Genomic DNA, 26,135 nt, shown 5'->3' on the forward strand with positions numbered 1-26,135 from the left:
TGCTTCTTCCCATTTTAGGTGAAATTATACAAGTCCTGTTGAAAGAAGACGTTGTGCAGCATTTTATCACAGGGGGACCTGAAGGTATACGTCCACTTGAGTTACCTGCATCATTCAAGGAAGAAGTTGTTGCATTTGATTCAGAGACTGTAGTTCTAGAATCAGTTTCAGAACCCATTCAGGGATCTAACCAAGAAGCAGTTGCCAGTGAAGTGGTGTATAACGAGGGTGTTGGGAGCCACCAGGGATTGGAATTAGGTATTGAACCAGAAAGAGTAGTTTCCCTGTCCGCTGGTTTCCCTTTTGAAGTTGCCCAGGTTGAAGGGGCCAGTTTCATTCAAGTTCAGCCAATTGAATTAGAAGCAACAAGCCACACTGTTATTCCTGAATAGGTAATTTACAAAAAGAGGGTTAAAACTGGCATAAGTTATATACAAGCAGCAAATTTATATTATACTGTAATGATTCTCTTCTGTAAACAAGAAGGGGAAAAATCTTTACGCAGCTTATTAAAGATATGTTACAGCATGTTTGTAGTTCAACATTCTTAATGTCCAAGGTCCTAAACTCATGAAAACTGCTATGGGACACGTCATTTTCAAGAATTCAAGTTCAGTGGATTTAAATTATTTTAAAAAAATGTCTATCATATTCATCTAATCAAATGAAGATCTATCATTTTGCTACATAAATTGAGAATACCATTTCAGAATTAAAATAACTCTAAGTGTGAACACTTAACATCAAGAGAATGCTTACAACTTCTCAGTTTAGATAAAAATGTCAGATCTTACCTCCATATTGCACTTTTGAATACATTATTGAAGGGGAAAGTCCATGACATCACTATGTATCATATCCAGTTAGCTAAACCATAACAATAATTAGTGATCGCCAAATTGCAAATGACATTCCAATATTTCAGATGAAAATTCATGTCAAAGCAACAAATTTGAAGATGAACAGTTTTCAGTTTCAGTTTTGTCTTATGTTTTGAGTTGCACTGCAGAATCATTGTTGGATTCTTGTGTAACATATTTTCCACTTCGAATTAATGATACAAGAAATGCAAAATTTCTGAATGAAGAAATGTAAAGTAAGTATGATTAAGCAATAAATCAATGAATTATTAATACGAAAAGAAATTAATTTGGAGAAGAGGGAAATTATTAATTAAAAAATTGTAGGTAATGGGTAAAGACTAAGAAAAGAACAAATCCAGAATGGAACATTTCCAAAGTGCAGCCCTTTGTTGGTAAACCAAATAATTAAGTGTTTCATTGAAATTATTGAGACAAATTGTAACTTTGTGGAAAATTCTTTGGTCAGTCTAGACTAAATACAAATCTATAATGTTTATTATGATATTCTTGATTTGAATATGACCAGGAGAAAATTATCACTCATTATGCTTGTATTCATGGGAATTGTACTAAGATAAAAATGTGTAATAAATGTCTTTGATTTATTTCCTTGAATTATAAGAAACAGAGAAGATTAAAGTAGCATTAATTATGTTTTTTCTAAGTTTATTTTTATTTTTTAAGATAACCCTGAATTTTTCTAACTGACTTCAATTTCATGACATGTACATGTATAGGACCATCATAATGACCCAACCTTATCTTTAAACCTTGTTCAGGCAATGTTTTGGTTAATTTGGAATAGATACCTGTGGTTGAAATGGGTCTTTCGTTTCTCTGACCATTTTTGTAAAGATGCCTAAGTTTTCGGACAGTTGTGGTCACAATTCTTGACCTTAATCGTGGGGCAAACTACATGACTGGTTACATTTGCACAAAATAAGAGAAAACTAAATGCAGCACGTGAAATTTGTAATAATAAAAACCATGACATGCTAAAAGGCTGCTAATAAAGTAATTGTACACCCTCCCATTTGTCTGTACCCCCATCCAGTTTAAAAAACGAAAACAAATGAAAACATAAAAAGATGCACAAAGCTGAGCCATTCATTCGTCAATTTTTCATTTCTAATTTCAGATTTTTTTACCAGGGGTTTCTTATTGGTAAGGGGATACAAACAAAGAGGAGGATGTGTGAATAATGTAGTACTGCTTTAAGGTCATCAGCCATAGTTTTACATCTTTTGAAAAAATGTCAGAAAATTCAGGCTTCTCAAGTTATTTTAATTATATGTAGTTCTTACTTGGAATGTTAACATGGATTGAGGGAAATGATAAAACAAATTTGCATTTATGGCAGTTATAATTTAGAAGTTTTCTTTTGAAATTAATTGTTTTATTGGAATAAAAGTGCAAGATTTGCTGAAAAGAGGATAAATTTACTCTGCTTCCAATCCACACACCTTCTCTGACACATAATCACTGAAAAATCACATGCCAACAGTAATTGCTGATAAGACAAAATTAACTGCTCACTGTAGATGCTTAGACAATGGACTATTTTAATCAGGGCTGTCAGGATCCCATATTTTGACATCCCAGATAATTCGTTTTCTAAGTTCATTAAGATTTTATAGGGTTCTAGTCCAGAACATGTTCTACTTTCCTGTGTGAAGATAAGCAACTGCTAATTTTCATGCTTTAATGATTGTATCTATCTTCATCTGGCCATTTGTGCTTTCATGCATACTGAATACTTGAATTGGGCCATTTGTGCTTTCATGCATAATAAATGCTAGAATCTAGCCAATTGTGCCTTTAGGCATTCAGAATGCTTGAATCTGGACATGTGTTGTTGTTTTTGTTGGGTTTAACACCATTTTTCAGCACACGATAGGTTATACATAGCGGCCAGTATTAATGGTGGAGGAAGAACCCGGGAAATCCCAGGACATTTGTGCTTTCAGGCATACTGAATGCTTGAATCTGGCCATTTGTGCCTTCAGGCATACTGAATCTATCCATTTGTGCCTTCAGGCATACTGAATCTATCCATTTGTGCCTTCAAGGATACTGAATGCTTGAATCTGGCCATTCATTCTTTCAGACATACTGAATGCTTGAATCTGGCCATTTGTGCCTTCAGGCATACTGAATGCTTGAATCTGGCCATTTGTGCCTTCAGGCTTACTGAATGCTTGAATCTGGCCATTCCTGCTTTCAGCTGAACTGAATGCTAGAATCTTTCCATTTGTGCCATAAGGCATATTGAATGCTTGAATATACCTAGTTCTATTTATTAACTCACATCCTGTGATGTACAAAAACAGAAGAACAGGACTAACCATTTTTCGTTGTAATCTCTAGCCGATTGCAGATACCATATGCAAAATAATTAATAATTTATATCACACTTACCATACATGACATTTTAAAACTGTAACATGTGTGCATGTTACATGTACCATTTGCATATTGGGCCTAGTGGCTGAATTATCAGGAAATCAAAACACTTATAATAAATTTTAAAAATCTTATATTTCATTCAGTGTTTTAAACAACCTTGATATGTTTTGTTACTCAACGCAGAAGGGGCCCTGAGTGGCCAAGTGGTCTAAAGTGCTCACCGTTTTGGATCACTGCCATCTCACCTCTGTCTGCATGGGTTCGAGTCTTGGATTCAGCCAGTGTGGGTACGTGAGAAAGCTTGTCAGTAGCTTCTCGTGGGTCGGTGGTGCATGCTGGGGTTTTCCCAGGTTCTTCCTCCACCATTTATACTGGCTGCCATGTATAACCTATCTTGTGCTGAAAAATGGCGTTAAACCCAACAACAACAACTCAACCAAGATATATCCATGAGCAGATCAACTATTAATTTCAATAAAGTGAGTATAATCAAAATATTGAAAGGTGCTTTACTGACATTTCCTGTATGAACTGATTAAATGACAGTAATGATTCTTTAACTTAAATGTATTATCCAGAGGCTGAACTGTGCAAATGCAATACTGTATTTGATGCAAAACAATGTTAATTAAAGGGTTGTTAGGTGTTAATATTTAAATGAGAAAATGTATATTATGAACACTTTAGAAATAGTTGTCCATCAAGGTGATCTTTGCTATGTAGATAATGAATTTGCCAAATTTCACAAGAAAGGTAATAAGGAAGATTCAGAGAAGGAAATTTCACGTGAAAATTGAAGTATACAATGTAAAGCTGCCACTGACTCTGAGGTAACTATTTCACAAAAGTGACAGAAGTCAGACTGGGGCAATAGAAAATGTCAAATATGAAAAAACCAAGAGACTGTGAAATTTTCATCCACATTGGATTGATAATATACCCATGGCTTGAATTCAATGACAATCCTGGACCTTACACAGACTGTGCAGCATAATATATGCATAACACTAGTCAGCATAGGCAGAAACTCACAGAGTTGCTGATGCTCTGGTAGGAAACATCATTTGAAACTAAATGAGAATGAAATGGAAAAAAAAGTGTTTGCTTAAAAACCACCTAGACCCTTGACATTCTTTTAAATCCAGTTTTTCCAGTATACATGATTAAATTAGCTAATATCTATTATCAACCTCTACTTTTACAGAATTATGATCAGTGAAGAAATAAATGCGTTTATGCATTTCTATCCCTTTTGTGGATTAAATTTCATACATCTCATCAAATCTCAAAAGGCAATTGAAATTTGGACAAATTAAAGTTATGTTGGACAAGTGAATGTTCTGAAACTACATGCTTAGGACAAGTGGATGAAAAACAAATTTCAGCAGCTTTCTTAGTTAAATTAAGCAGCAAACAGTCGTGTGTGTATGGGGGAGGTGAATTCACTCAAATTCAGATCTTCTGCTACTGCATTGAATGATGGTTCAGCAGCTTGAACATAATTTTTTGCAGGGCCAGGACTTCCCCAGGCAGCAGAAGGGGTACTTGGACCCTCCTACACTTGGTCAGTTGGTCTTCACTTCAGTTAATTGGGTGCAATCCAGGGTGGGACCACTCATGCCTCCTCTTTGAACGTGGGTGCATTGCAGGTGGATATATTGATTGTGATCTAGTTTGTGGTTCTGTTGGAGACCTTGGAGCTTTTGTCCTCACCCTAGTAACAATAGCCTGTCATGCCAATCTTTTTTTGGCTGCCTCTTTGTCTTATTAATGAGAAATCATTGTTTCTGGCTGTGCTTCAGCACTTGCTTGAGATCATGGCTATGACATCCTGATATGCTCTTCATGTTGATGGCACTCTCTTGAGAGCTTCTTCATTTCTGCAAAGATGCAGCCATGGAGAGGTCCATGGTCTTATTGGACCACAGAAAGACATGTTTAGAGCTGCACTTTAGTTGTCTTGTTCCCTCCATAACATATTAGGATTTGAGGGACCAGCAACATCAGTCCCTGATTGCAATTCAAGGCCCATCTTAACTGGCCAAGAAGCACAGCCACAATGATTGACCTTCTCCTAGATGTTTCTTGTAGGTCCAGTGTCAACAAACTTGCAAGCCGGCTCAGTTTCAAAACGCCCACCTGCTCATCTTTTGCTGGAAAGGCAATCATGGATGTCAGGGGAGAAAGACTTAAGGCTATGGAGGGAGGAAACTGACCCCTTTCAGTTGTACTTTCAGGCAGCCCATTTCTCTTCTAACTGGATCTATTTTCAGAGGTTTGGCAGTGCATCATGGATGGTGTGTGGGTTTGTTCTATTTAAAGGGAGGGATACTGACTTAATTTCTAGAAATATTCTTCTATATAATGGACTTTCATTTTGTTTAACTAATTCCTGGTTTCTACTCTAAGATCTTTTTGGCATCCAAAATACCCAGAAAGTTTCAACTCGTAAGCAATCTTTCTGCTTTAAACAACTGTATGGAGATTACAACTAAAGCTAGGGAGACCATTAGACCCTACGACTGAGCAGTCTTCATAGATTTTCAGGATGCACAACTTCACATCCCTGTCTTCCAGCCTCAGAGGAAATGCCTCCAGTTTTGTCTTGATTGGAAGGTAGTTCGGTTTTAAGCTCTCCTGATCAACCTCGCATTCTCCTCAGAACCTCTGTCACTGTGATGGATGTAAAAGCAGCACACGTGAGGTATTCAGGGGTCCCCATCCTCCAGTATATTGATACCTGGTATGTTCAGTGTCCATAGATATTCTCCTTTGAAGGATCTTTCACTGTGTTGGTCAGTGGTGACTTATTACAGTCTAGTAGACTGATTGTGGTTGGATCTTATCCCTTCTAAGGACTTTGTGTATGCGGGGATGAATCTCCTCACCAATCAAACGAGTTTTGGCATTCTGCCTGACAGGATCATGATGATTTGGTCACTAATAGTGGGTCTTGAGGCAATACTTTGTTGTCAGCCCATCTTTACATCTTCTTCTCATAAGGTGCCATCATGTTATAATTGCCTCTGACATGTCAGTAGCAGTATACCTCTGGCATCAAGGAGGTACACTTGTTCCTTGTCTCTAAATGGAAATTGGGAACATTCTCCAATGGGCAGTCTCAGAGGAGATCACTCTCATAGTCTGCCATATTCTGGTTAACAGGAATAGCCAGGCCCTCAGCCTGTTCTCTCCTATGTCATTTCTGCATTATTGAAACTCCTGATGAACTTTTAAGTGAAGCTTCCTTTGAGAACCTCTCCCTTAAGACTGTCTTCCTGCTCTCCTTAGCATTTGGAGTGAGATTCAGCCAAAAATTGTTCTTTACAATTTAATGGAACTATTATATGGATTATCATCTTTGCCAACCTGGGTTTCTGGAGAAGAATCAATCCTCTGTAGCTCCAGTTCCTGTTTACATTCCCAGTCTCAGTCATATCTGTTCATGGATTATCATGATAGGCTCTTTGCCCTGTTAGGGCCTTGTGGTTTTATTTGGCTTCCTTTGCATGTTGTAGACAGGTGAGAATCGTCTCCCTCTCAAGGGTTTCACTTATATTTTGGCACCATCCATTCCAGTTTGATTATCCTCCCTATTTAGAGAGCTTATCAGTCACTCACAGAGTGGGACCTTCTTTCATGAGAATAAACCCCATGAGGTTAGGGCTATTGCTGCTTCTTGTGCCTACTTGAACCACTTCTCACTGGATGACTTTATGAGAGTGCCCTTTAGGACCTCTCACACCACCTTTTCAATTTACCTTGCTATTGCTATTATTGCAAAGATTCCCTCTTCCCACCCTGTTCTGATGTCCTGTTTTGGTGCAAGTTGAGAAAGGAAGGGTATTCTGTATGATGGCTGTAATAAAGGAGTCCAACTAGTATTCAGTTCTTTTCAATTCTGGGCCTCCAGTTACAGATTGGAACAGGGAATGTTAGCTTACACTGGGAACTTAGTGCCCCAGAAAAGGAAAGCAGTGCAATAGTAGTAGGCAAGTATTGTGTTTTAAAAATTAGTAATACAACCCCAAAACTACATTGTGCGGGATGCATCCCTTGCTTCATTGTTGTTGTTCCTGCAGCATGTAATCAATTTTCAGGGTTGATGGCTTCATAAATCCTGTGAAATATGGAGTTAAATTATTCTGCCAGACAGATACAGTGGGGCTATAGTGTTTGATAGAGGGAATCGGGTGGAAGAAGAGACAAGACTAACATAAAATTCCTGTTGGATTAGATTAGTTGAGTGCTAATTTCAAGGAAGAGATGTTAGTCCCAGAGATTAAACTTGCTATACACTTCTGATACATTGTACCTTCTTCTACAAAACAATAAGATACATGTATGTAGATTTAAAAAAATAATTTTTTAATTTCTCTTTCAGAAAGTGATCTGCTTTAAAACAAACATTGCCCACCTTTAGAGCCATTTCTTGGGAAGACATTAATAAAATTGATTGGAAATGGAAGTTTCCAAGCCTCAGCCAGATTCTGCAGAGGACTCTATTGATGATAATTTTGATGACTTTGGTTTCAAGTTTCTTTGTGATGATGTTGAATCAAGTAAAAGCACATTGTCAAACACCAGTAATTCCAGTTCCTCAGAAAGTGCACCCTTTAGTAGATACGCTGGTAATGTTAAGCCAATAAATGGATTTTGGGTCATTAAAGAAAGCCTTCCCATCAGAGAACTGAAGGAGCCAAGGCTAAGTTCTCAAAGCAGTCAAAAAAGTGGTTCTTATTCAGGCAAATCAGAATTGAAAGGTGGATATAGAAAAGATACTCGATATGTTCCTGCCAGGCCACATTTCAGACACTTTGTGGAGCATAGTATTCAGTCAAGTAACATTGGAAGAAAAGTGTGTGAAACTAAATTGGGAGTCCATGAAAAGAAAGAATCAGTTTACTTTCAAAAGCCATGGATGGGGGAACTTAAAGTTAGGGAGAGTCCAAATCTGGAAGTTGTGTACGACACCAACAAGACTTGTACACAAGGCAGCTCAAGAAAGTCAGATTCATTTGAATCTCAGATGGTGGAGTCTCTTGTAGAAAACAGTAGAGTTGATGCTGGAATGAGTGAGCCAGGTATGGAATCGGTGAAAGGTGAGCCAGAAAGTACCAGGGTAAATAACTGTTCTTGGCAATTCTCACCAAGGGATCCAAGAATTAATAAAGAGTTGCTTGAAAATGATGGAACTGCTTCTCACAAAAGCCCATTGAAACATTCCCCAAGGGATCCTAGAATTCGAATTTCACATGATCAGAAAGTGCCAGTTCCACCATGCAAAATAGAATTACATGACATAAAAAAATATTCTCCCAGAGATCCAAGGATTAAGAGGTTTCATGTTAGTGAAAGACCTAATACGGGACAGTCTTCTGAAGATGCTCATGTAAGTGTTTCTTGTAATCTTCCAGACCTGAGGAATTCAGAAGACAGTACCCAAAGGACAACTTACAATGTTGAGTGGGAGGAAGAAGGTCAGGGTCAAGGAGACAAATATGAAACACTTGAATCACAAAAGACAGACAAGGAGAATGATGATGCATGCATTTCAGGCAGTTGCCAAGATCAAAATCAAAGTCTGAGTCTCACAAAACTGAAGATTTGTCGGGTAGCTCATAGTAAAAATATGTATGTGAGTAGTTTCTGTCAGGAAACCTCGCCTCCCAGAAGTGTAGAAAAAGCGGATGGAGATCTTGAGGCAGAACATGGTGAACCTCCAAGAAGTGTAGAAAAAGTGGATGGAGATCTTGAGGCAGAAAATGGGGAACCTCCAAGAAGTGTTGAAAAAGTGGATGGAGATCTTGAGGCAGAAAATGAGGCCAGGATGGACATAGAGAGACCAAAACATGATTTTCCCAGTGAAAGTTATACTTGCGAGTTTAATGAAAATGCTGAAAGATTAGCAAAGCTTGGAGAGAAGTATTGTCAGGCAAAAGTTGTTGTCAGAAAGCTACAAGAATTTGATATACATAAACTCACCAGTGCAACTGTTGATACGGGATCACAAGGACATTTCCAATCCACTGTAGGTCCTCAAGTATCTGAATCTTTAAGTCAGGAGAAAGTAGTAGCCATATCCAAATTGCATAAAAAAGGAAAGAGAAGAGGCCCAAGGTTAAGAAAAGAACTGGTTCTGTTTTCAAAAACTATTCCAGCTAAAAACATTGAAGATGAAGAAAAATCTTATAAATATGTCATTCTTCCAAGTGACTACATAACCCCAGCTGTTAAACCTAATAAATCAGATCTGAAGGGTGATGAATCTATTCAGAGTTGTCAACCTGAGAAGGATATTATCTCAGACATAGCCACCTCTAACACTGATAGTGTAAAAGAGGAACTTCATCATGATCAGAGACCCAGAGAATTGCTTGTAGATGGTGAATTTGCAGGAGCTGGGGATTCAGTTCAAGAAAGTCCAGGAAATGTCAAAGCAACAAGTCCAATTCTAGATACACTGAACTGTATTAAGGATCCTCATATAGATGGAAATTTCTCAATAGAAGAGGAAGACTATAGAAGATACAATGATACATTAAGTACAGAATCAAGTCTGCTTCCTTCAGCCCAATGTCCAAATGATGGCGATGAAAAAGCTTATGAAAGGGCATCTATTAAGATTTCAGAGGATGTTGACATTAATAATCTTGAGCAAAATGCAGAAACAAATGTTAGGTTATTATCTCAGGTTGAGATGGAAATGGGGGATCAAATACCTCTGACAGAATCCCTTACTGGAAAAGATATGGGCATAATTGATGAAAGTAACTTGATTTGTCAAACACAAAAGGTGGAAGAGAAGGAGATAGACACAGGTGAAAGCATGGAGAAAGAGACCCTGTGTGCCAGCTGGCAGGAAAATGGGACAATGAGTAAAAACATTAAAAGAACTGAAATTGAGAAACCATCATGTGAAAACCATGAAAGTGAAATGGAAGCAAGCTCATTGAAAGATGTTGATCAGAGCCATAAAGATGATACACATGAGAGAATAGTGGAAGAGATCCAAACTGCTTTTCAAGTTAATGACAAACAAGTTGAAAGTGATATTGGGAAACTGAAAGAAGAGAGTAAGTTGCCTATACCAGCTTTAAGGTTCTGGCCACCTAGTGGGGATCCATTGTTGCAAGATTCATCAACACAAAAATCCAATAAAAGGCATCTATTAGAGATTGTTACTGCTGATGATCATCTTAAAGGGACTGGAGGTGGCAAGTTAGTTGATAGTAGTAGCTTAGAAATAATATCTTCAGATCAAGTATCAGTTGTGGAGCACTTGCCATACAAAAAGCTCAGAATAGATGGTGATACAATTCTTCAACAAGAGGGAAAAAGGGAAGTTGCTACAATTTCACAGTCAGTTTCAACTGGTTACACAACTACGGATAAGAAAATGAGTTTTTATCATAAAAGATACAACAGAACAAAGTTGAAGCTGCCTGTAGGAACTAAGTATTTGAAGAATCAGTGGATGGATGGAGGCAAATGTACCAGTAAACATGTCTCTTCAAGGGTAAATCTAAATGCAAGGAAGGAACATTCTGTATCTGAAACGACTCCAACAAAGGAGATAACCATAAAAGGGAAACCACATTCACCTGAAGATAGTATATCTCCAGTGTTAGATCCAGTTGTGGCCATAGAGAAATTAAGATATAAACTCTTTGCTGAAGCTGGTGTGGACTTGAGTAAACCATCTTCTAGCTTATACAGTGGCAAATTTCAAAGAAAGTTGAAGAACAGATCAGAAAATGAATTTCAGCATGAAAATAAAACAAATTTCTCAACTGTAAGCCGTGTTTTGAAATTTGAAAATGCTTCAAGATTGAACAATGAAAAGCTAATTGAACCAGGAAGTAAGGCTGGTATCAAAGAGAAATTAGGTATTTCAAGAAATGTTTATGAGAAAGGACATACAGATGCTGTGAAAACTGCAGGTGAAGTGCAAAGTTTTGGAAATGCACATTCACCAAAAGCAGTACAAATTGATCATAAAGCTTTTCGTTATCAAAGAAAGTATAATATTGGGGATGCAAGGAAAGCAGAAGTTCAGATTGAAAAGAGAAAGCTTAGTGAGAAAAATATAAAGCAAAGCAAAAGAGCAAAAATCAGTTTACTAGCACAAAAGTTGACTCTGAGATCAGTCAGTAAAACAACTAGAGTGGGATATTCAAAAGATGGTTTCGTAGAGAAGACAATTGTTAGGAAACAAAAACCAGGTGAGGTTGAATGTCAGATAAGTCCATCATATGGTGGTGAGACTACTGAACAGCCCATTGCAGAGAATGTGGAAACCAAGAAAGAGATGTCAAGGAATGAAATCAATAGAAACAACTTTGCACAAGTTAAGAAAGGAAAGGGTAAATCAGTGCCAGAAAACTATTCCGAAGAAAATGCAAGCATAAATATGAAAGATATGCTTTTACCAATAGGAACACAACAGTTTGAGGAAGGCTCAAATAAATCTAACTTTGTCCAGCATGAATCAGAATCCAATGGTTCTTCAATGGAGTTTAATAATCATTCCAAAATTAATGAATTGGAAGAAGCAGAAAATAAAAAACAGCCAGAAGAACTGAAAGAGCCAAATTGTATCAGAACTGAAGAGTCTGATAATATGGGCCAAGCTGAAAATATGATACACGTGAATATAAAAACAGGAAATGTGGGTACTGGTGCACAACAGCAGGGTAAGGGAGACTTGAATGATAGTGATAAGAAATCTTCTGACAAGAGAGAAAGCATCCCAGACCCAAGAAAACATTCAAAACCAAAACAGAAACCTGCTAAGTGTGTAGTCTGTGGCCATGTATTCAAGACTAAAGAACTGCTGAAAAAACACCATCCATGCAGAATCAAACAAACAAGAACATGGTCACAAAAGGCATTGAGGTCTCGCCCAAACAGAGTACGAAAGGAACCATTACCAGTGCTGGAAAACAAATCGAAAACTTCAAAAAAACCTAGACTTTTGGAAGGATCAATGGCACACAAGAAAAGTAAATTTAAAGTTGTTAAAGGAAAAACACGGAGAAAAGTTCTTCAGTTAATTAGGGAACTAATGGAGAAAAGAAAACAATCACATCTGCCCCATATACACATTCTTTGTGAACAACTACCAGAAAATGAGCAGTTTCTCTTTCAGCTAGGTCTTCTTAGGAAAGAAAGGACAGTAGTAGATAAGACACGCCTTTCTCCACCCATTTCAGCTGTTATTGTCAAGACTGATGTTGTTGCTGTAGAAGACTTGAAGACTTCAGAGAATTATTTCCATGATACAAAGCTTGAGGAAGGTTACAGTATTTGTGAAGATGAGAAAAGTTTTCCTCCAATTCTTGAGAAAATCAGTTCTGAATTTTCTGAGGAATTATCTCCAACATTGACGGGGACAACTGCAGTCGGAGTCCCAGAATGTCTTGATCCTCCAATTTTGGAACCAATCCTTGTCCCAGAAACATTTTCAACAAATCAAGATTCCTTAGTTGCTTCAAATTTAAGGAATATGACTGGTGATTCTCCATCTGCTAAACAGCTAACTGAGAGACATTTCACAGATTTCATTGAAGAAATGCCTGAAACTGTTAAAGAAAAAATAGATATTCTCAAGGAAAAGGGAACCTCAGAGTGCAAATTAAGTGCAGCTTCATTCTCCAAAATTAAGAGCGTGATTAAAGCTGTGAAGAGTCCAAATCATTCCATGAGCAAAAGTATTCGACGCCACTTCACAGATGCAATCAGTGACACAGAAGTCTCCCCATCAGTGTCAAACATAGTATGTCCTTTAAATGTGGATGTAGCTGAAGAAAATTTATATCTCAGGGAAATTCCTTCAGGTGAAATAACATTTGCTCACATTAGAAACATGCTCACTCTTAAAAGGGAAAGGAAATTCTCCAAACATTCTCTCATGAAACTTAATAAAGACTTGGTTGTGTTGTTGACCTCTGTGAAATCCAAATCTAGATATGCTGAAAATGAATCTTCTGATGATGAACATAATAATGATCCTGAAAGAACTAGTACAGTAACAACTGCAAGAAATCTTACAGTTTCTTTTGCACCTGTGGAAGAACATTCCAGCCATGAGAAAATTCATACTTCTTTTGAAACACCTTTCAAAGAAACAGGATTGTCTCTGGAAGAGGGTTTCTCAGAAATAAATAAGCTAGGAGACCCTACAATATCAGCCCATTTGGGAGAAATGGGAAAATTAAAAGTCGCCGATCAAGAGATTCAGAGTCGAAGTTGTATCACAGACAATATCATGGGAATGCTCAGTTCCTTAGAGGATAAAGGAAACTTTGCAGAGAATATGAAAAATGTTCTCCAACTTTTGGCTGCAGATCTGGGAATACATTTCTCAGAAATAATACAAGGTGGAAATTTGAATAAAGAACAGGAGGGAAGACAAGATAATAAACAGGTTGTAACTGCTGAAGGGTATAGGTCAGAAATTGATGAGTATTATTCTGATCTTGAGATTGTTGGTCATGCTACTGCAGATGATTCAGAACCATCACTTGAATCTCTAAATTCTTTTTCTGTTGGAATTGAAAGAGGCAATCAGCCCCAGAATGATCTTGATCAAGAAGTGCCTGAAAAGTTCAACAGAGGGGGAGATAATGACATTGACAGAGGCTTATTATCAAAAGCTAATGATAATGAAGAAGATTCACTTAAAGAACAGGTTTTTGATCTACTGAAAAATATGGTTAACAGAGTGGAAGATGAGGAAATAAAATCTATAAAGTTTGTGGATGAAGTTTCAAGAAGAGCCATTGTTACTTTTGAGCTTGTAGCAGGGAACCAAAATAACTTGCACCTGTCACATCAAGCATTGTCAGATTTGGAACAGAAGGATGGTAGAATGATATTGACATCTGAAGCACAAATTCAGAATGACTCTGAGGGAGGCAAGGAGGGAATCGGGGTATTTGGATCTTTGCATGAACAGCTTGATGACTCAAAACTTGTTATTGAAGAAAGAAATGAAGATGATGTTGTTTCATTCACAAAACTTAATCACAGTGAAAATGATAATCCAGGAGATGGAATCAAAGAAAGACTGTCAGTGAATGACAGAACAGAGAATAGTAAGGAAGACAGGTGCCTGCCAGACAAAGAACTTGAATTGGTGCCAAATAATGTTGTCAGTTCAGGGTTCCACTCTGAAGAATCTGAAGTGAGTTGTGAATACCATATGGAGACGAGCAAAACGCAAGACAAAGCATGCATCATGGAGACTGAATATCAGGATGAGGATGTTTTAGTACATGAGAATGCATATTTGGATAAAGAATATTCAGCATTTCAAGTGATGGATGGAAGTGAATACTTTCTTGAAAAGTCTGATTCTCAGTCAAAGAAGCCAGTGCATCATGATGCAGTGAAGGAGAGATGGTGTCCTTACACAGGCTATGCTATTGAGTCAGATAATACAAATGAAGACCTGGTTGCTGAAGGTGAAAATAATTGCCAATATGGGGCTTCATTATCTAATAAAGAACAAGACACTGATGGTCACTATAATGAAGCATGCAGAAGATCAAAAAATGATGAAAATAAATTTGTTGTCATTCCAGATATTTCAGGCATTCATAGCAAAACAGTTTCAAATGATGAAGCTTCAAGAGACGAAAATGAAATTTTTCAAGCAAATCAGAGTGCAAGAGATACTTTTATTAAAAGCAAAAGCTTTAATTATGATTCAGGCCTTGAACCAGTTTCAAAAGTGGATAGTGAATTAAAGAAGACGAATAATTCTGTAGTCAGCAGCAAGTCATTAAAAATAGTAACACACGATTCCATGGATAGAACCCCAAAGGATGAAAGCAGAAATGTGATGTCTGAATCTGGATTCTGTTCCAGATCAGAAGAAACAGGTTACAGAAATGACAAAGCATCGGTAGAAAACCATTCTTCAGTTGCTGCAGTTATGTCATCAGAGAAGTTAAAGAAAAGTGAGGAAGAAGAATACTTAGACAAGGAGGATGTTTTGTCTGGTATCATTAAACAAGGTAATCTCTTGGTTAAAAATCTGTCAGTATTTAAGAGCGATGAGCATACAGCAAATGCTGAAGACACTGCTGAACCATTATATTTTGACAGACAAAAAGATATAAGAGATGAGTGGTACCAAAAAGATCAGGATGTAACTAACTTAATTCAGTATAAAATATTACATGATCAACAAATGAACCATCTGAGCAGTACAGATAAAGGACCTGTGGAGACAGATGTAGCTGAAGATGATCAAAATACATCTTTGTTGCAGAAAAAGTCTATACATGCCACAATTAATAGTAGCTACGTGGGATACAAAAGCATGAAGACATCTGATGGAGATGATAAGAAGAAGGATTACACTACCAAGCCTTGTAATACTACTGTAGCAGCAGTTGGTACCCATGAATCTGAAGCTGGATATGAGTTCATTTACCAAGTTGTGGAGGAGAGAAATGTGCTCCATATTCCATTAGGAATTGGGGTTGATGAAGTGGAAAAGGAGGATCTAACCATGGTTAAAGGAATTGTTTCTGTTGATGAACAAGTAAATGCCTCAGTCACAGGGAACAGCCATGATTATTCAGAGAATCACAATGAAGATGTTTCAAAGAGTGCAAGTTCTTTGATATCAAATTCAAATCAGACAGTACATGCAAGTAAGATTGGTAAATCTGATACTACATTACATACTTCTAAATTTCAACTAGAATTGGGTGAAAGGTCATTACCTGTTGCATTGAGAAATGTCATTGATGGGGAACATACAATAAGTAGAGATCATGAGATGGAATATGATAGTATTGCCATGAAAGCAGATCATGTAGAATGGGAACAAAAGTTGTCGTCTGAAGAGTCAGATCATCATCAGAAAGTTCTAGATGAACATGTGGCAAAAGACAGATTAATTACAGATGATTCTAAGTCAGTCAGTGGAATTGAGCAATCACAATCACCTTTTTTTGAAACTTCAAGTAAACTTAAAACCAGAATTGCCACAGCATCAGATGTTACAGCAACTGAGGTAGCCTCTTACTGTAGCAAAGAAACCTCGAGAAATAAAGTTGAACAAAATGCAAACATTGATAGAGAATCTCTTGAAGACTCAGCAAAGGCTGAGACTGTTATTAATGAAGTTAGCTGTTATGAGAGGAAAAGAGAGTTTAATGAAATTGTTTCAGAAGGAAGTGACATTACTGAAAGTGATATGAAAGGAGGAAATGCATGGTCAGAAGATATAGATAACATGGAGACTAAATCACTTTATTCTTTCACTTTTGATAGATTTGTAACCAATAAATATGAGCCAGAATCTGAATCATTTCATGCTAAATGTAAGAGACCTGAAGAATTTAAAATTAATGAACAAAGAGAAGAATCTTCAGATGCACCTGGTGCTGTGAAAGAAGTCATCACATTCAGTGGAAATGAAAAAGATCTAATAATATCTTCATGTGATCAACAAAGTTTTCAAGTGGCAGTAAGATCTGAAAAGGTTCTCCCCTGTTTCGTTAATATTGATTCAGAGGTTGAAGCTACAGAAAAGAATCAGCCTAAAGTGGCTTATGAATCACACAGTTCATCTTTGACAAATCAGGATGAGACAGGTGGTGAAAGAGACACAGCTCAGCAAAAACTATATACTCGAGGAATAGACTCAGTGGCATCTACTAGTAACTGCGAAAAGGATGAAATTGTGGAGTCCAACAAAATGAGCTGTTTGTATTCAGGAGATATTTCTGTGCAAAGCCCTGTTGTAAAGGAGCCAGAGCAGTATGATGATAATGGGAGCTTGGATCTGAATAACAAACAGATTGAGACTAGCAAGGCAAATCTCATGGGAAATGAAACTGGAACTGAAAAACATAAATCATATTCCAGCCTTTGTCAGGATTCAGTGGTTGGCGAAGATTCTCTTGGGCAGTCATCAGAGGCACCAAACAATGATTCTAATCATGCTGTTCCTAACATTGACAGTCATGGGGAAAATTTACATGTTGACTTGATTTTACATCAGGGCATGGAACAGATTGATAAAGATACAGACATTGTTGTAGATTCTTACTTTGTTTCATATAAAGATGTACCAAATTCCAGTCACAAGCCAGTAATATGTGACCATGTAAAGTCAGATGTCAGTGAAGAAGTTAACGATTCAAGTGATATTGTCTCAAAGTCCAACAGTGCAGGAACAGAAATTGGAAGTGGAGGTACAAATGAACATAGCTACCAGATTGATACAACCTTGAATGATAGCCTCAAAAATGAAAAAGAATTTAGTTTAACTGATTTTTTTAAGATCCCAGAACAAGAAATCATAATGGAAAGTGATCCTATCATTCCTAAGGTTGGTAATATTAAATGTAAACTAAATACCTCTGATAGTGTTGATGATGAGACTGTGATTGAAAGGGAGAATACCAATATTCAGGAACCAAAAGATATGTACGATATTGTCGTTAATGCTGATCCTATCGAGGAGATTCACAGTACAAGCCTTAAACATTGTCAAACAGGATTCATCACTAAATGTGACAACACACTGCTGTTGAAGAAGGACTGTGATGTTCAACGCAACGAAGAGTTTCATAAAAAACCTATAGTCCCAAAACTTTTATTATCAAGTGACCTTCCACACCCAGTTTCATTTTCATCTCTGGAAATCAATGTAGGACATGCAACTCAAGATTCAAGTATTGCACTTGATGACATTGCCAGTAGTGATGATGAAATTCAAAAATCAAGTACTCAGTACACTGTTGAAACTCTCATTGGTAGTGAACCACCAGTTTTTCCAGAGCATGAATGCTGTGGAACACATCATTATTCAGATCATTTTGAAGGAAGCGGTATGTTCCAGAATGTTCAGCAGGAAGCCACAGAAGCAGTACAGGAGGTAGATAATAATGTCACATGTGAAAATGAGGTCAGTTCACAACATGAAAGCTCAGATTTAGAAGAGATTCCAAAGTTGGCTTAATATACAATTAAAATTCAAGACATTTTGATGTTCTGCAAGTAATTGGTTGAGGTTATACAGTACTTACTGGGAGGGGCAGGGACTTTGTATATGTAAACCCTAATGCATAAAAGTTCTGCATTGGCTGTAATAGATGGTATGTTTTACAACTTATCTAATATTGTTCCTTATGCAGATTGTTAAAAAAGATGAATATTGTACCTCTTTTGATTTTAGTAGCAAAACGATGTACATGCATTCTTTCCCCATCCTACCAGATTTGTACTGATTACTTTGATATGAATTCTTTCATTGTCTCAGAATGAACTGTAAGCCTGGTGCCAGGAACTCAACCACCAGTTTGCATTGAATCAGAGATCATTACTTGTATATCTTATCTAATCTTCATTCTCAGGATTCTTTATATATCTATTTTTTTAATTTGACACAGCTCTGCAAGAACTAAGTAAAAGGGAAGCAAATAGCTCAACCATGCTGCCTGTATGAAATGTCCCAAATTAAAGCACATATTCGGCTGTTGATGAATCTTATTTGTGAAGTAATCAATGATATCATGGTGGTAACTAGTCAGTGGGGAGAGAAAGAGAAGAAAATGTTTACTTGGCCCAATTGATGATAGTACAGTTGGTTGGGTTACCACTTGGGCATCTTTGCAGTTGTTGTAATTAATTTTGAAAATTTTAATATGGTATGCACATAAGTTCTTCAACACTCTCCAGTTATTCGAAAAGCTTAGCAGATATTTTTGCGGTGCTACTCTTTGGCACTAAAAAATACCTGAATTTACGGTTGAAATGAAGAGTTGCATTGTCAGAAATTACCAACTGTATTATTTGCCTTGACTAAGGTTCGGTTTGATTTTTGTGATTTCATTTTTGAACAATTTGACCGAGCACAAATGTGGAAATGTATTGATTGTGCTGTCATTTTATGTAAAGCTAAAGGAATCTGTACAGTATACATCACAACTCGTGATCATAAACAGAATGTTTTCCTTTTTTAATTTCTGATGGCGTAAAAATAGGAATCTACCAATTCTACTCTGTCCAGTTACAAAATGTTATGAACGGCTTTGCGAGTAGGACCTCCTAATTTTTTCATGCATGTTACAGGCAAAAAGATAATCAGAATAAGCGATGTAATATGGATTATGTCATGTAAACATTTAATAGTGAGAGGGCGAGCAGTAAAGTATCAAATGGAACATGGTGAAGTATTACGTCAGATATTTTACATGTAAAGGGCCCCAGATGTTCATTTCAGAGAATTGCAGCTTAGTTTCAAGGAGTTTTTTTCAATTGTTTTGAGTAAAAATGGATATCAGGTGTATTTTTTTTTTTAATGAATATAGCTGTATACAAATTGTAAATTACGCAGAGATCACGTTTCTGTGTTTGAATGCACACTATTTTCGTAATTTTAATTTTTCAACCTATCGATATCCATATTGACTAGTTGTAGCAATCGTCATTTCAGTTTCTTAAATGTTCACACGATTATGGTTCATTTAATAACTGTTGCAAATTCTCCACTCTGTATTCACTATGAAAGCGAGCTCTTTTCGCTTTTATGAAGTCATGTCTGTATACATTTCAAGATCGCTTAATACTGCGTCAGCGTTTGTGAGTGTCATACTTTTAAATGCCATTATTTATAAATGCTGCAATGTAAATTTATAATGGCAAAGAATATTAAGTTTTCAGATATGGAAGACTATATTAAGTTTAAAAAAACCTCTATTGTTTACATTTTAATGCAATTGATTTTTAAAGCATTTCCCCCCCCCCCATAGCAAAGCATTAGTATCTTTGGTCTGGCTTCATCCACTGATGCAGATATTACCTGGAAGAAAGGTAAAGAGATGCAGGTATATTAACCGTTTCTTCACCGGCTTGTCACATTAGGTTAACTTAGGCAGTGGAGAACCAGGTTCATGTTCTAGCTGTGTTCGTTTATATTATTGTATTAGCTAACGTGATTTCTCATACAGGTTAACCACACGTAAATTTTTATCTCTGGCTGTCGTTTATGTATCACAAAATAGAGATTTCTACAGCCAACTGACCAAGAAATAGTTGAATGTTCAGCTAATTGCAAGTGGAATCCACGTGTTAGAACAGGAGCCTTGTCAGTCACCAGTGGTGTTTGTACGTCCTATACTGCCAGGTTTATTAAATATGTATTTCATAAGCTCATATCAGTCTATTGAGATGTACAGCAAAGCAGGGATCTGATGGGCAAAATACGAGGCCAATAGGAATAAGTTAATAAAATAAGATGCCGTGTTATACACCCCCACACCCCCGAAAAAAACTTGCAGAGTACCTTTTGTGTTTACGAACTGGTCTTATTTCAGTCTCTGATGTTTTTGTTGTTAAAGAATTATAAACTAGCAGTAAAAGGAAAGACGAAAATGACAATTATATTTCGCAGGTATGACAGAAACTTCGAGGTTTTAACTAGCATGGGCTTTTTCTCCTGTTGAAATTTCTTGTTATATCTTCCTTTACTTATTCGGTTTCATTGTATATTCAGAAGATAATTTTATAGTTCAGAAAGTTAGTGACCAATACAGTAATAATCATTGGAGAATGTGATATCAGCTTTCCATGTGGCATGAAATCAGGTAATCATGTCTTGAATAAATTTAGCTGCATACATATAAACTGTTAAAATTTCCATTTGGCTTTACATCATGATTAAATATGGGCGCAGTTCGTTAAGGTGTCGGAAATATTGTATTATATTTATATTCTCTAAAAAAAATTTAAAATTTTTTTGTCATTCAGATTCCATTAGAAGATTTAGTATATCACTTTATACATATCATATCAAATGTTAACCTGTAAGTCTTATAATAATGTCCAACTTGCTCTAAATGAATATGGTGCAAGTCTTGACATTAAATAAGGCTTCCATAGTGGCTAATGTGAAAATATTATCACTCCCGACTTTCAAAGATGGCTTCAGCACTCTAGCAATTAAAAAGAAGAAATAGTGTTAACTTGAATTCCTGGAAATTCGTTTGTGACAGTTGAGCGTTTCGTTGATTTTCCTGATATAATACAACGTATTATACGCAGATGTCACCATTTTAATACGGCGTATTGTACGCAGATATCACCATTATTAATATAAGTTCATTTGTTTTAACGCACAATGACATAATATTTTTAAGTCAGCACTTCCTTTTGCATGATGTAATTTGTTTCTACGATGATATGACTTTCTAAATTGATGGCCAAACATTGCCAGAGTAGAATTAGTTTTTTATCCTCGTAGTTTTGAAACCTAAGACTTATCATCAAAGAATAAAGATGGCGTGTGTAACGTTGCACCGTAGATTCATATGTATTAAATCGGATAAATCAATGTTGTAAATTTGTCTCATTTACAAGCACGAGGGATCGATATGGCAGATAATAAATTTTAACTTAAGATATCTAAAACGAAATGGTTTTGTTGCCATCACTTTTGTTTTTATGCCTGGACACTAAAGATGAATTATAGCGCTATACGTCAGCTGTAACTGAATTTCCTCCGATCATCCTCTTTATTTTGAATATGACATGTTGGTATTAAACCTTCACGATTATTCTGCATATGGACCTAATTCAGAAATTATGTTAATTCTATTATATCCGTAAAGAAATCTTGTATTAAGATTTGTTCGGTAAAATTTGAAGATTTGTTTTTCTTCACAGTATATGGTATGATTCTCAGACCCCCCCCCCCCAACCAGTTTCCATCTGGTGTTACTGCAAATCGTTCATCGAATATGTCTATTACAAACTAAAACGTCTGGCAAGATTTATCAATTTACCAATTGATGCTTTGCATTTTCATTGATTTAATGGTAATTATTTAAACCAGATAGTGTATGTGTGTTTGTATGTTTAGGGTTTAATGACATGTCAGCACAACCATGGGTTTCTAGTTTGAATGATAACTCTTAGGCGATCCCAGGTAGCCCAGTCTACCAATCAGCCTTTTGCGTCTTAAGGTATTGTACAGAATGGGAAAGCCGAAGATGTGCGAGGTGTGTATGTATATATGGTGCTTTTAAATATATGTATTAAGCATCATAGTACAGTTATGTATGTTATGTTTCATTTGGTACATTTTCCATTGAGAAATAACAAGAATGTTAACTGTTTAGTAAATTGCTTTCATTTTTTAAAGCTGTCGTTTACTATTGCCGATTTTGTCAATTTTGAGCAGTTGAAGTTTAGTTGAAAGTGCTGTTGTTTGCATTTTCCTTCAGTTTGGTTAGATCGTTTGCCCCATACTTTAACCATATATTTCTGCTTTCATATTATCATTATATTTTACATAATCGTAGCTGCATTATAATACAGTTCATGTAACGAATTGAACCTCTGGAATATAGCATTATTCTTTATACTTGTCTATCAAATTTAATTAAAATCAGAGTTCCATTGTCCTGCCTCAAGATCTGACATCGATCACTTAGATGTCATGTTCTGGTGTTTTTTTGTTATTACCATATTCGATAATTTTGTCAGCCTATCCGATGATGCCTCATATCTTCGCGTTTGTGAGACTGAGCAGTGTGACTGAAGAATATCAATGTATTACGAACGATTTGATTTACTTTAGTATTTTTGAAAGATGCAGTTCCATTGTCTAATTTAAATGCCACCAGTATTTGACCCCGTAGCGGTCGCTTTCAGATCTAAACGTAGGACAGAGGAGATCCGATCTTATTAGTTTGAAGTGTGTGTATCAAGCTCAAAATAGCCCAAGTTAAGAACGAATTTATTATTTTGGTACTCATCAGATTACAAGTTCGTTCTCTTCAAACAAAGAGCTTGGTGGCAAAGCAAAAATATGAACATCTTGTTTTTAATAGAAATCGCCCAGCATTTATCGTTTACTAGAAGACGTACGTGCATTACATGGTTTCTAACTAGTTTTTACCGTCCGAAAGATTTCCTCATTTGCAAATTGTTACAGTAGGGAAATAGATTTGTTAAGCAAAATTCGGGTGGCTCTACGGAGACTCCGCCAAACGAGAGTCTGGTAAATGATGTCATTGATCTGTTGCATGTGCATAAGAAAAAAAAACTTAGATGCGAAGTTAAATAGACACGAGGCGTGTCTCAATAGGCCAATAAAATGTACACATGTATGTGAAATATGATTTTGTTCTCTTAATCAACACAAATAATACATAAGCTGTTTCATTAACCAATGAAATAACTTTTAAATTTTTATCTTAAATGGTCTTACCAGAAGGTCGTATGCAATGGTCATGCATCTGGCATCCGTTAGCAGTTGTTTGTTATTGCTACTCCTAAATCACTTGAGGAGAGTCGTGAAGTTTGGCAAAAGTGTCACCTAAAGGTCGTGTTGATCCTAAAGAAATGGCGCCCCTTTGGCAACCTGTTTAGTGGCCATGGTGACCATTTTGAACTTGTAATTGATAATTTTCGCGAGCACATATTATTATTGACGTGAGGTTTTCACGTAAAGACGTTTAATCATCTATACATGGTCCGAAAGAAAAATGCTACCGAGCTCAAGTCCAAAATGGTGATCATGGTAGCCAGTTTGAAAATCTTGTCACAATTCCTACAAAATATAAGGTCATACTGATACTCGGATTAAAATATTTCATATGATATTTAGTTTGATCTAAACGAAAGCGTTCTTGATCAGAACGCGAAAAGTGCCGCTATGCTAGCCAGCCAGCCGTCTGGAAATTCTTTTGTGAATAGTCTTCGAAGATGGGTGGTCATAAATACAAATATTGCCGACCTAAAATTGAACAAGCTGCCGACATTGGGTTTTTACTAAAAGACTATTAGTCTTGAATGCAAATGGTTACGATTTGAGTACCACCAATGTATGTGCTGCTGTGAAAGAGTTTGCAAACCAGTAAGGCTTGTTCAAAAACTTTATATTTCAAAATATTATTTATAGATTTAACCAAACGTAGCATGCGGGTATATAATTACAGTATCTGTCTTATGTGACAAGTTTAATTATCTTCTGATATTGTGACCTGGTTCAGGTTGAAAGGCTTTTCCAAATATATTTGCTGCATGTATCTTGAGAATATGTTGATTCAGATCTTAAGCAAAATATTTTTGCGATAAAATTTCGCATAAGAAAATCGGAGATGGTTTCAGTACTCAGCAGTTTAAAATAATTAAAAAGAGATAAACTTGTTTCTCTGTTCTCCAGCAAATACTTTTTGGTAATTAGAGCGCCAGTTCATTTGAGGAATTCGTGATGGATAAGAAAGCTTGGTTCTGGCGACTCAAGAAAGACGGCTTTTACTGCAAACAGACTTTTGTTTGATAGAGACCCCCGAAGCAACAACGACAACAGCAATTTCAATTCCAATCCTTTTTTAGTTTTTCCTTTAAAGAAATCGGTCTCAATTGTACTTGGCTACATCCACATCTCCACATTTTCACCGTTATGGTGAAACTTGGTATGCATCCATTGGAGTACTACACCTTTCTGATAAAAGAAGGTTACTCTGGTCCCTATGCTGCACCTCAGTGACCTTACCTTTATACGTTTTTGTATATAGGTTTATGCCTTGGATACTATTACCTGTATGCATAGCCATCACACTTTGTATATACATGTGTTTTGTGGTCACTAACATTTTGCGAAAGTGGGATATTGTGACTTTATTCATGTTTCATGACTTTTTCATTTAGCTGCAACATATTTTTGCATGCGCTGTTCTTAAAGAATGTGCAGGCGAAAGATTTTCTTCAAAGTTTTTTTTGCAATCGATTTATGTAACAAATTTTCTTCAAAACTTGTTTGCAAATGAATTCATAAGAACTGTAGATGTGATTTGTAAGGATAACTAGCGTGTTTGCTTCAGATGATTTTGATCGTTTGTGTTTATGAAGAATGTTGTATCGTTTTTATTTGACGGCTTTATTCAATTATACGTTTCTTTAATTGTTGCTCGTAGAAATTCAGAGTTTAAAATATTGTATATAGTTTTCTCAAATGAATTGTATTTCTCATTTAATTGTCAAGAGTTATAACATGTACTGTATGATTATAAAGACAGATTTTCAGAGTTTATCTTGCCTTTTTTATTTTAAATATATATTTCGTCTCAGTAATTTGCCCGATGCCGTCTCGTGCAAGTGGTAAGAGGCAAGTACTTAAAGTAGGATAGGTAATGGGGTTAGCATGCCGGATTTACAACCAAAAGCGTGGGTTTGAATCCGAGACCAGCTTTCCGTAGGTAACCGTGGTGTGGCATTGGGCAAGGCACGACACGCATACATGACCACGCCCTACTCCTAAGCATATATCTTCAAAATAAAGTATTTTATAGTAACACTTACCCAAGCTGAATTATCTTGCGTTTGTGTTTAGTGCAGCCTGAACATTTTAATGTTAAAAGGTGGAAAATGTTGTGACAGTTTTTATTTGTATATGATATATAGTTTCAGTCTAACAGACGACGGACATGAAACCTGAAAGTTCGTCAAGTGATAAGGCGATACGTTGTTTTGGCACTAGAGAACCTAAATCTAATCTCTCTCTCTCTCTCTCTCTCTCAACTTGGATTAATGTTCTTGGCACAAGGAGGAAGTGGAAGTATGATGATGTGTATTCTCATCATCAGTACTTTTCTAATCTGTGAAGCCAGTAATTATTTATCCGTTAGGAACTTTCATATCTTGAATCTTAAGAGCCATATTAAAATGATGTTTTATGTCAAAATGCAAAGGAATACAGAGGTTTCTTTTCTATAAAAAATAATGTATATGACCAAAATTATATCTCGCCAGCGAAAGACACGCGAATCTTACGTTACACTTTGCCGACGGTTTTGGCATTGTCGTTGTTCAAGAACTGAAAGATTTCGC

The 26,135-nt window shown here is 36.4% G+C and overlaps 1 protein-coding gene across 1 annotated transcript; it reads left to right on the plus strand.

Annotated features, from left to right (window-relative positions):
- Positions 1-270: 270 nt before the first annotated feature.
- Positions 271-25,333, plus strand: LOC149785108 (uncharacterized). The gene is made up of 2 exons (XM_089978874.1): positions 271-392; positions 7,654-25,333. Exon 2 carries the CDS (start codon positions 7,732-7,734, stop codon positions 18,256-18,258), a length of 10,527 nt encoding a protein of 3,508 aa, XP_089835000.1. The 5' UTR covers positions 271-392; positions 7,654-7,731; the 3' UTR covers positions 18,259-25,333.
- Positions 25,334-26,135: the final 802 nt, after the last annotated feature.

Source organism: Sinohyriopsis cumingii, chromosome 13, assembly GCF_028554795.1.
Source record: "Sinohyriopsis cumingii isolate HCF-2022 chromosome 13, ASM2855479v2, whole genome shotgun sequence".
Classification (NCBI taxonomy): domain Eukaryota; kingdom Metazoa; phylum Mollusca; class Bivalvia; order Unionida; family Unionidae; genus Sinohyriopsis; species Sinohyriopsis cumingii.

Coding starts and splice junctions, on each gene's coding strand:
- LOC149785108 (XM_089978874.1), top strand. CDS start 7,732: ATGGAAGTTTCCAAGCCTCAGCCAGATTCTGCAGAGGACTCTATTGAT.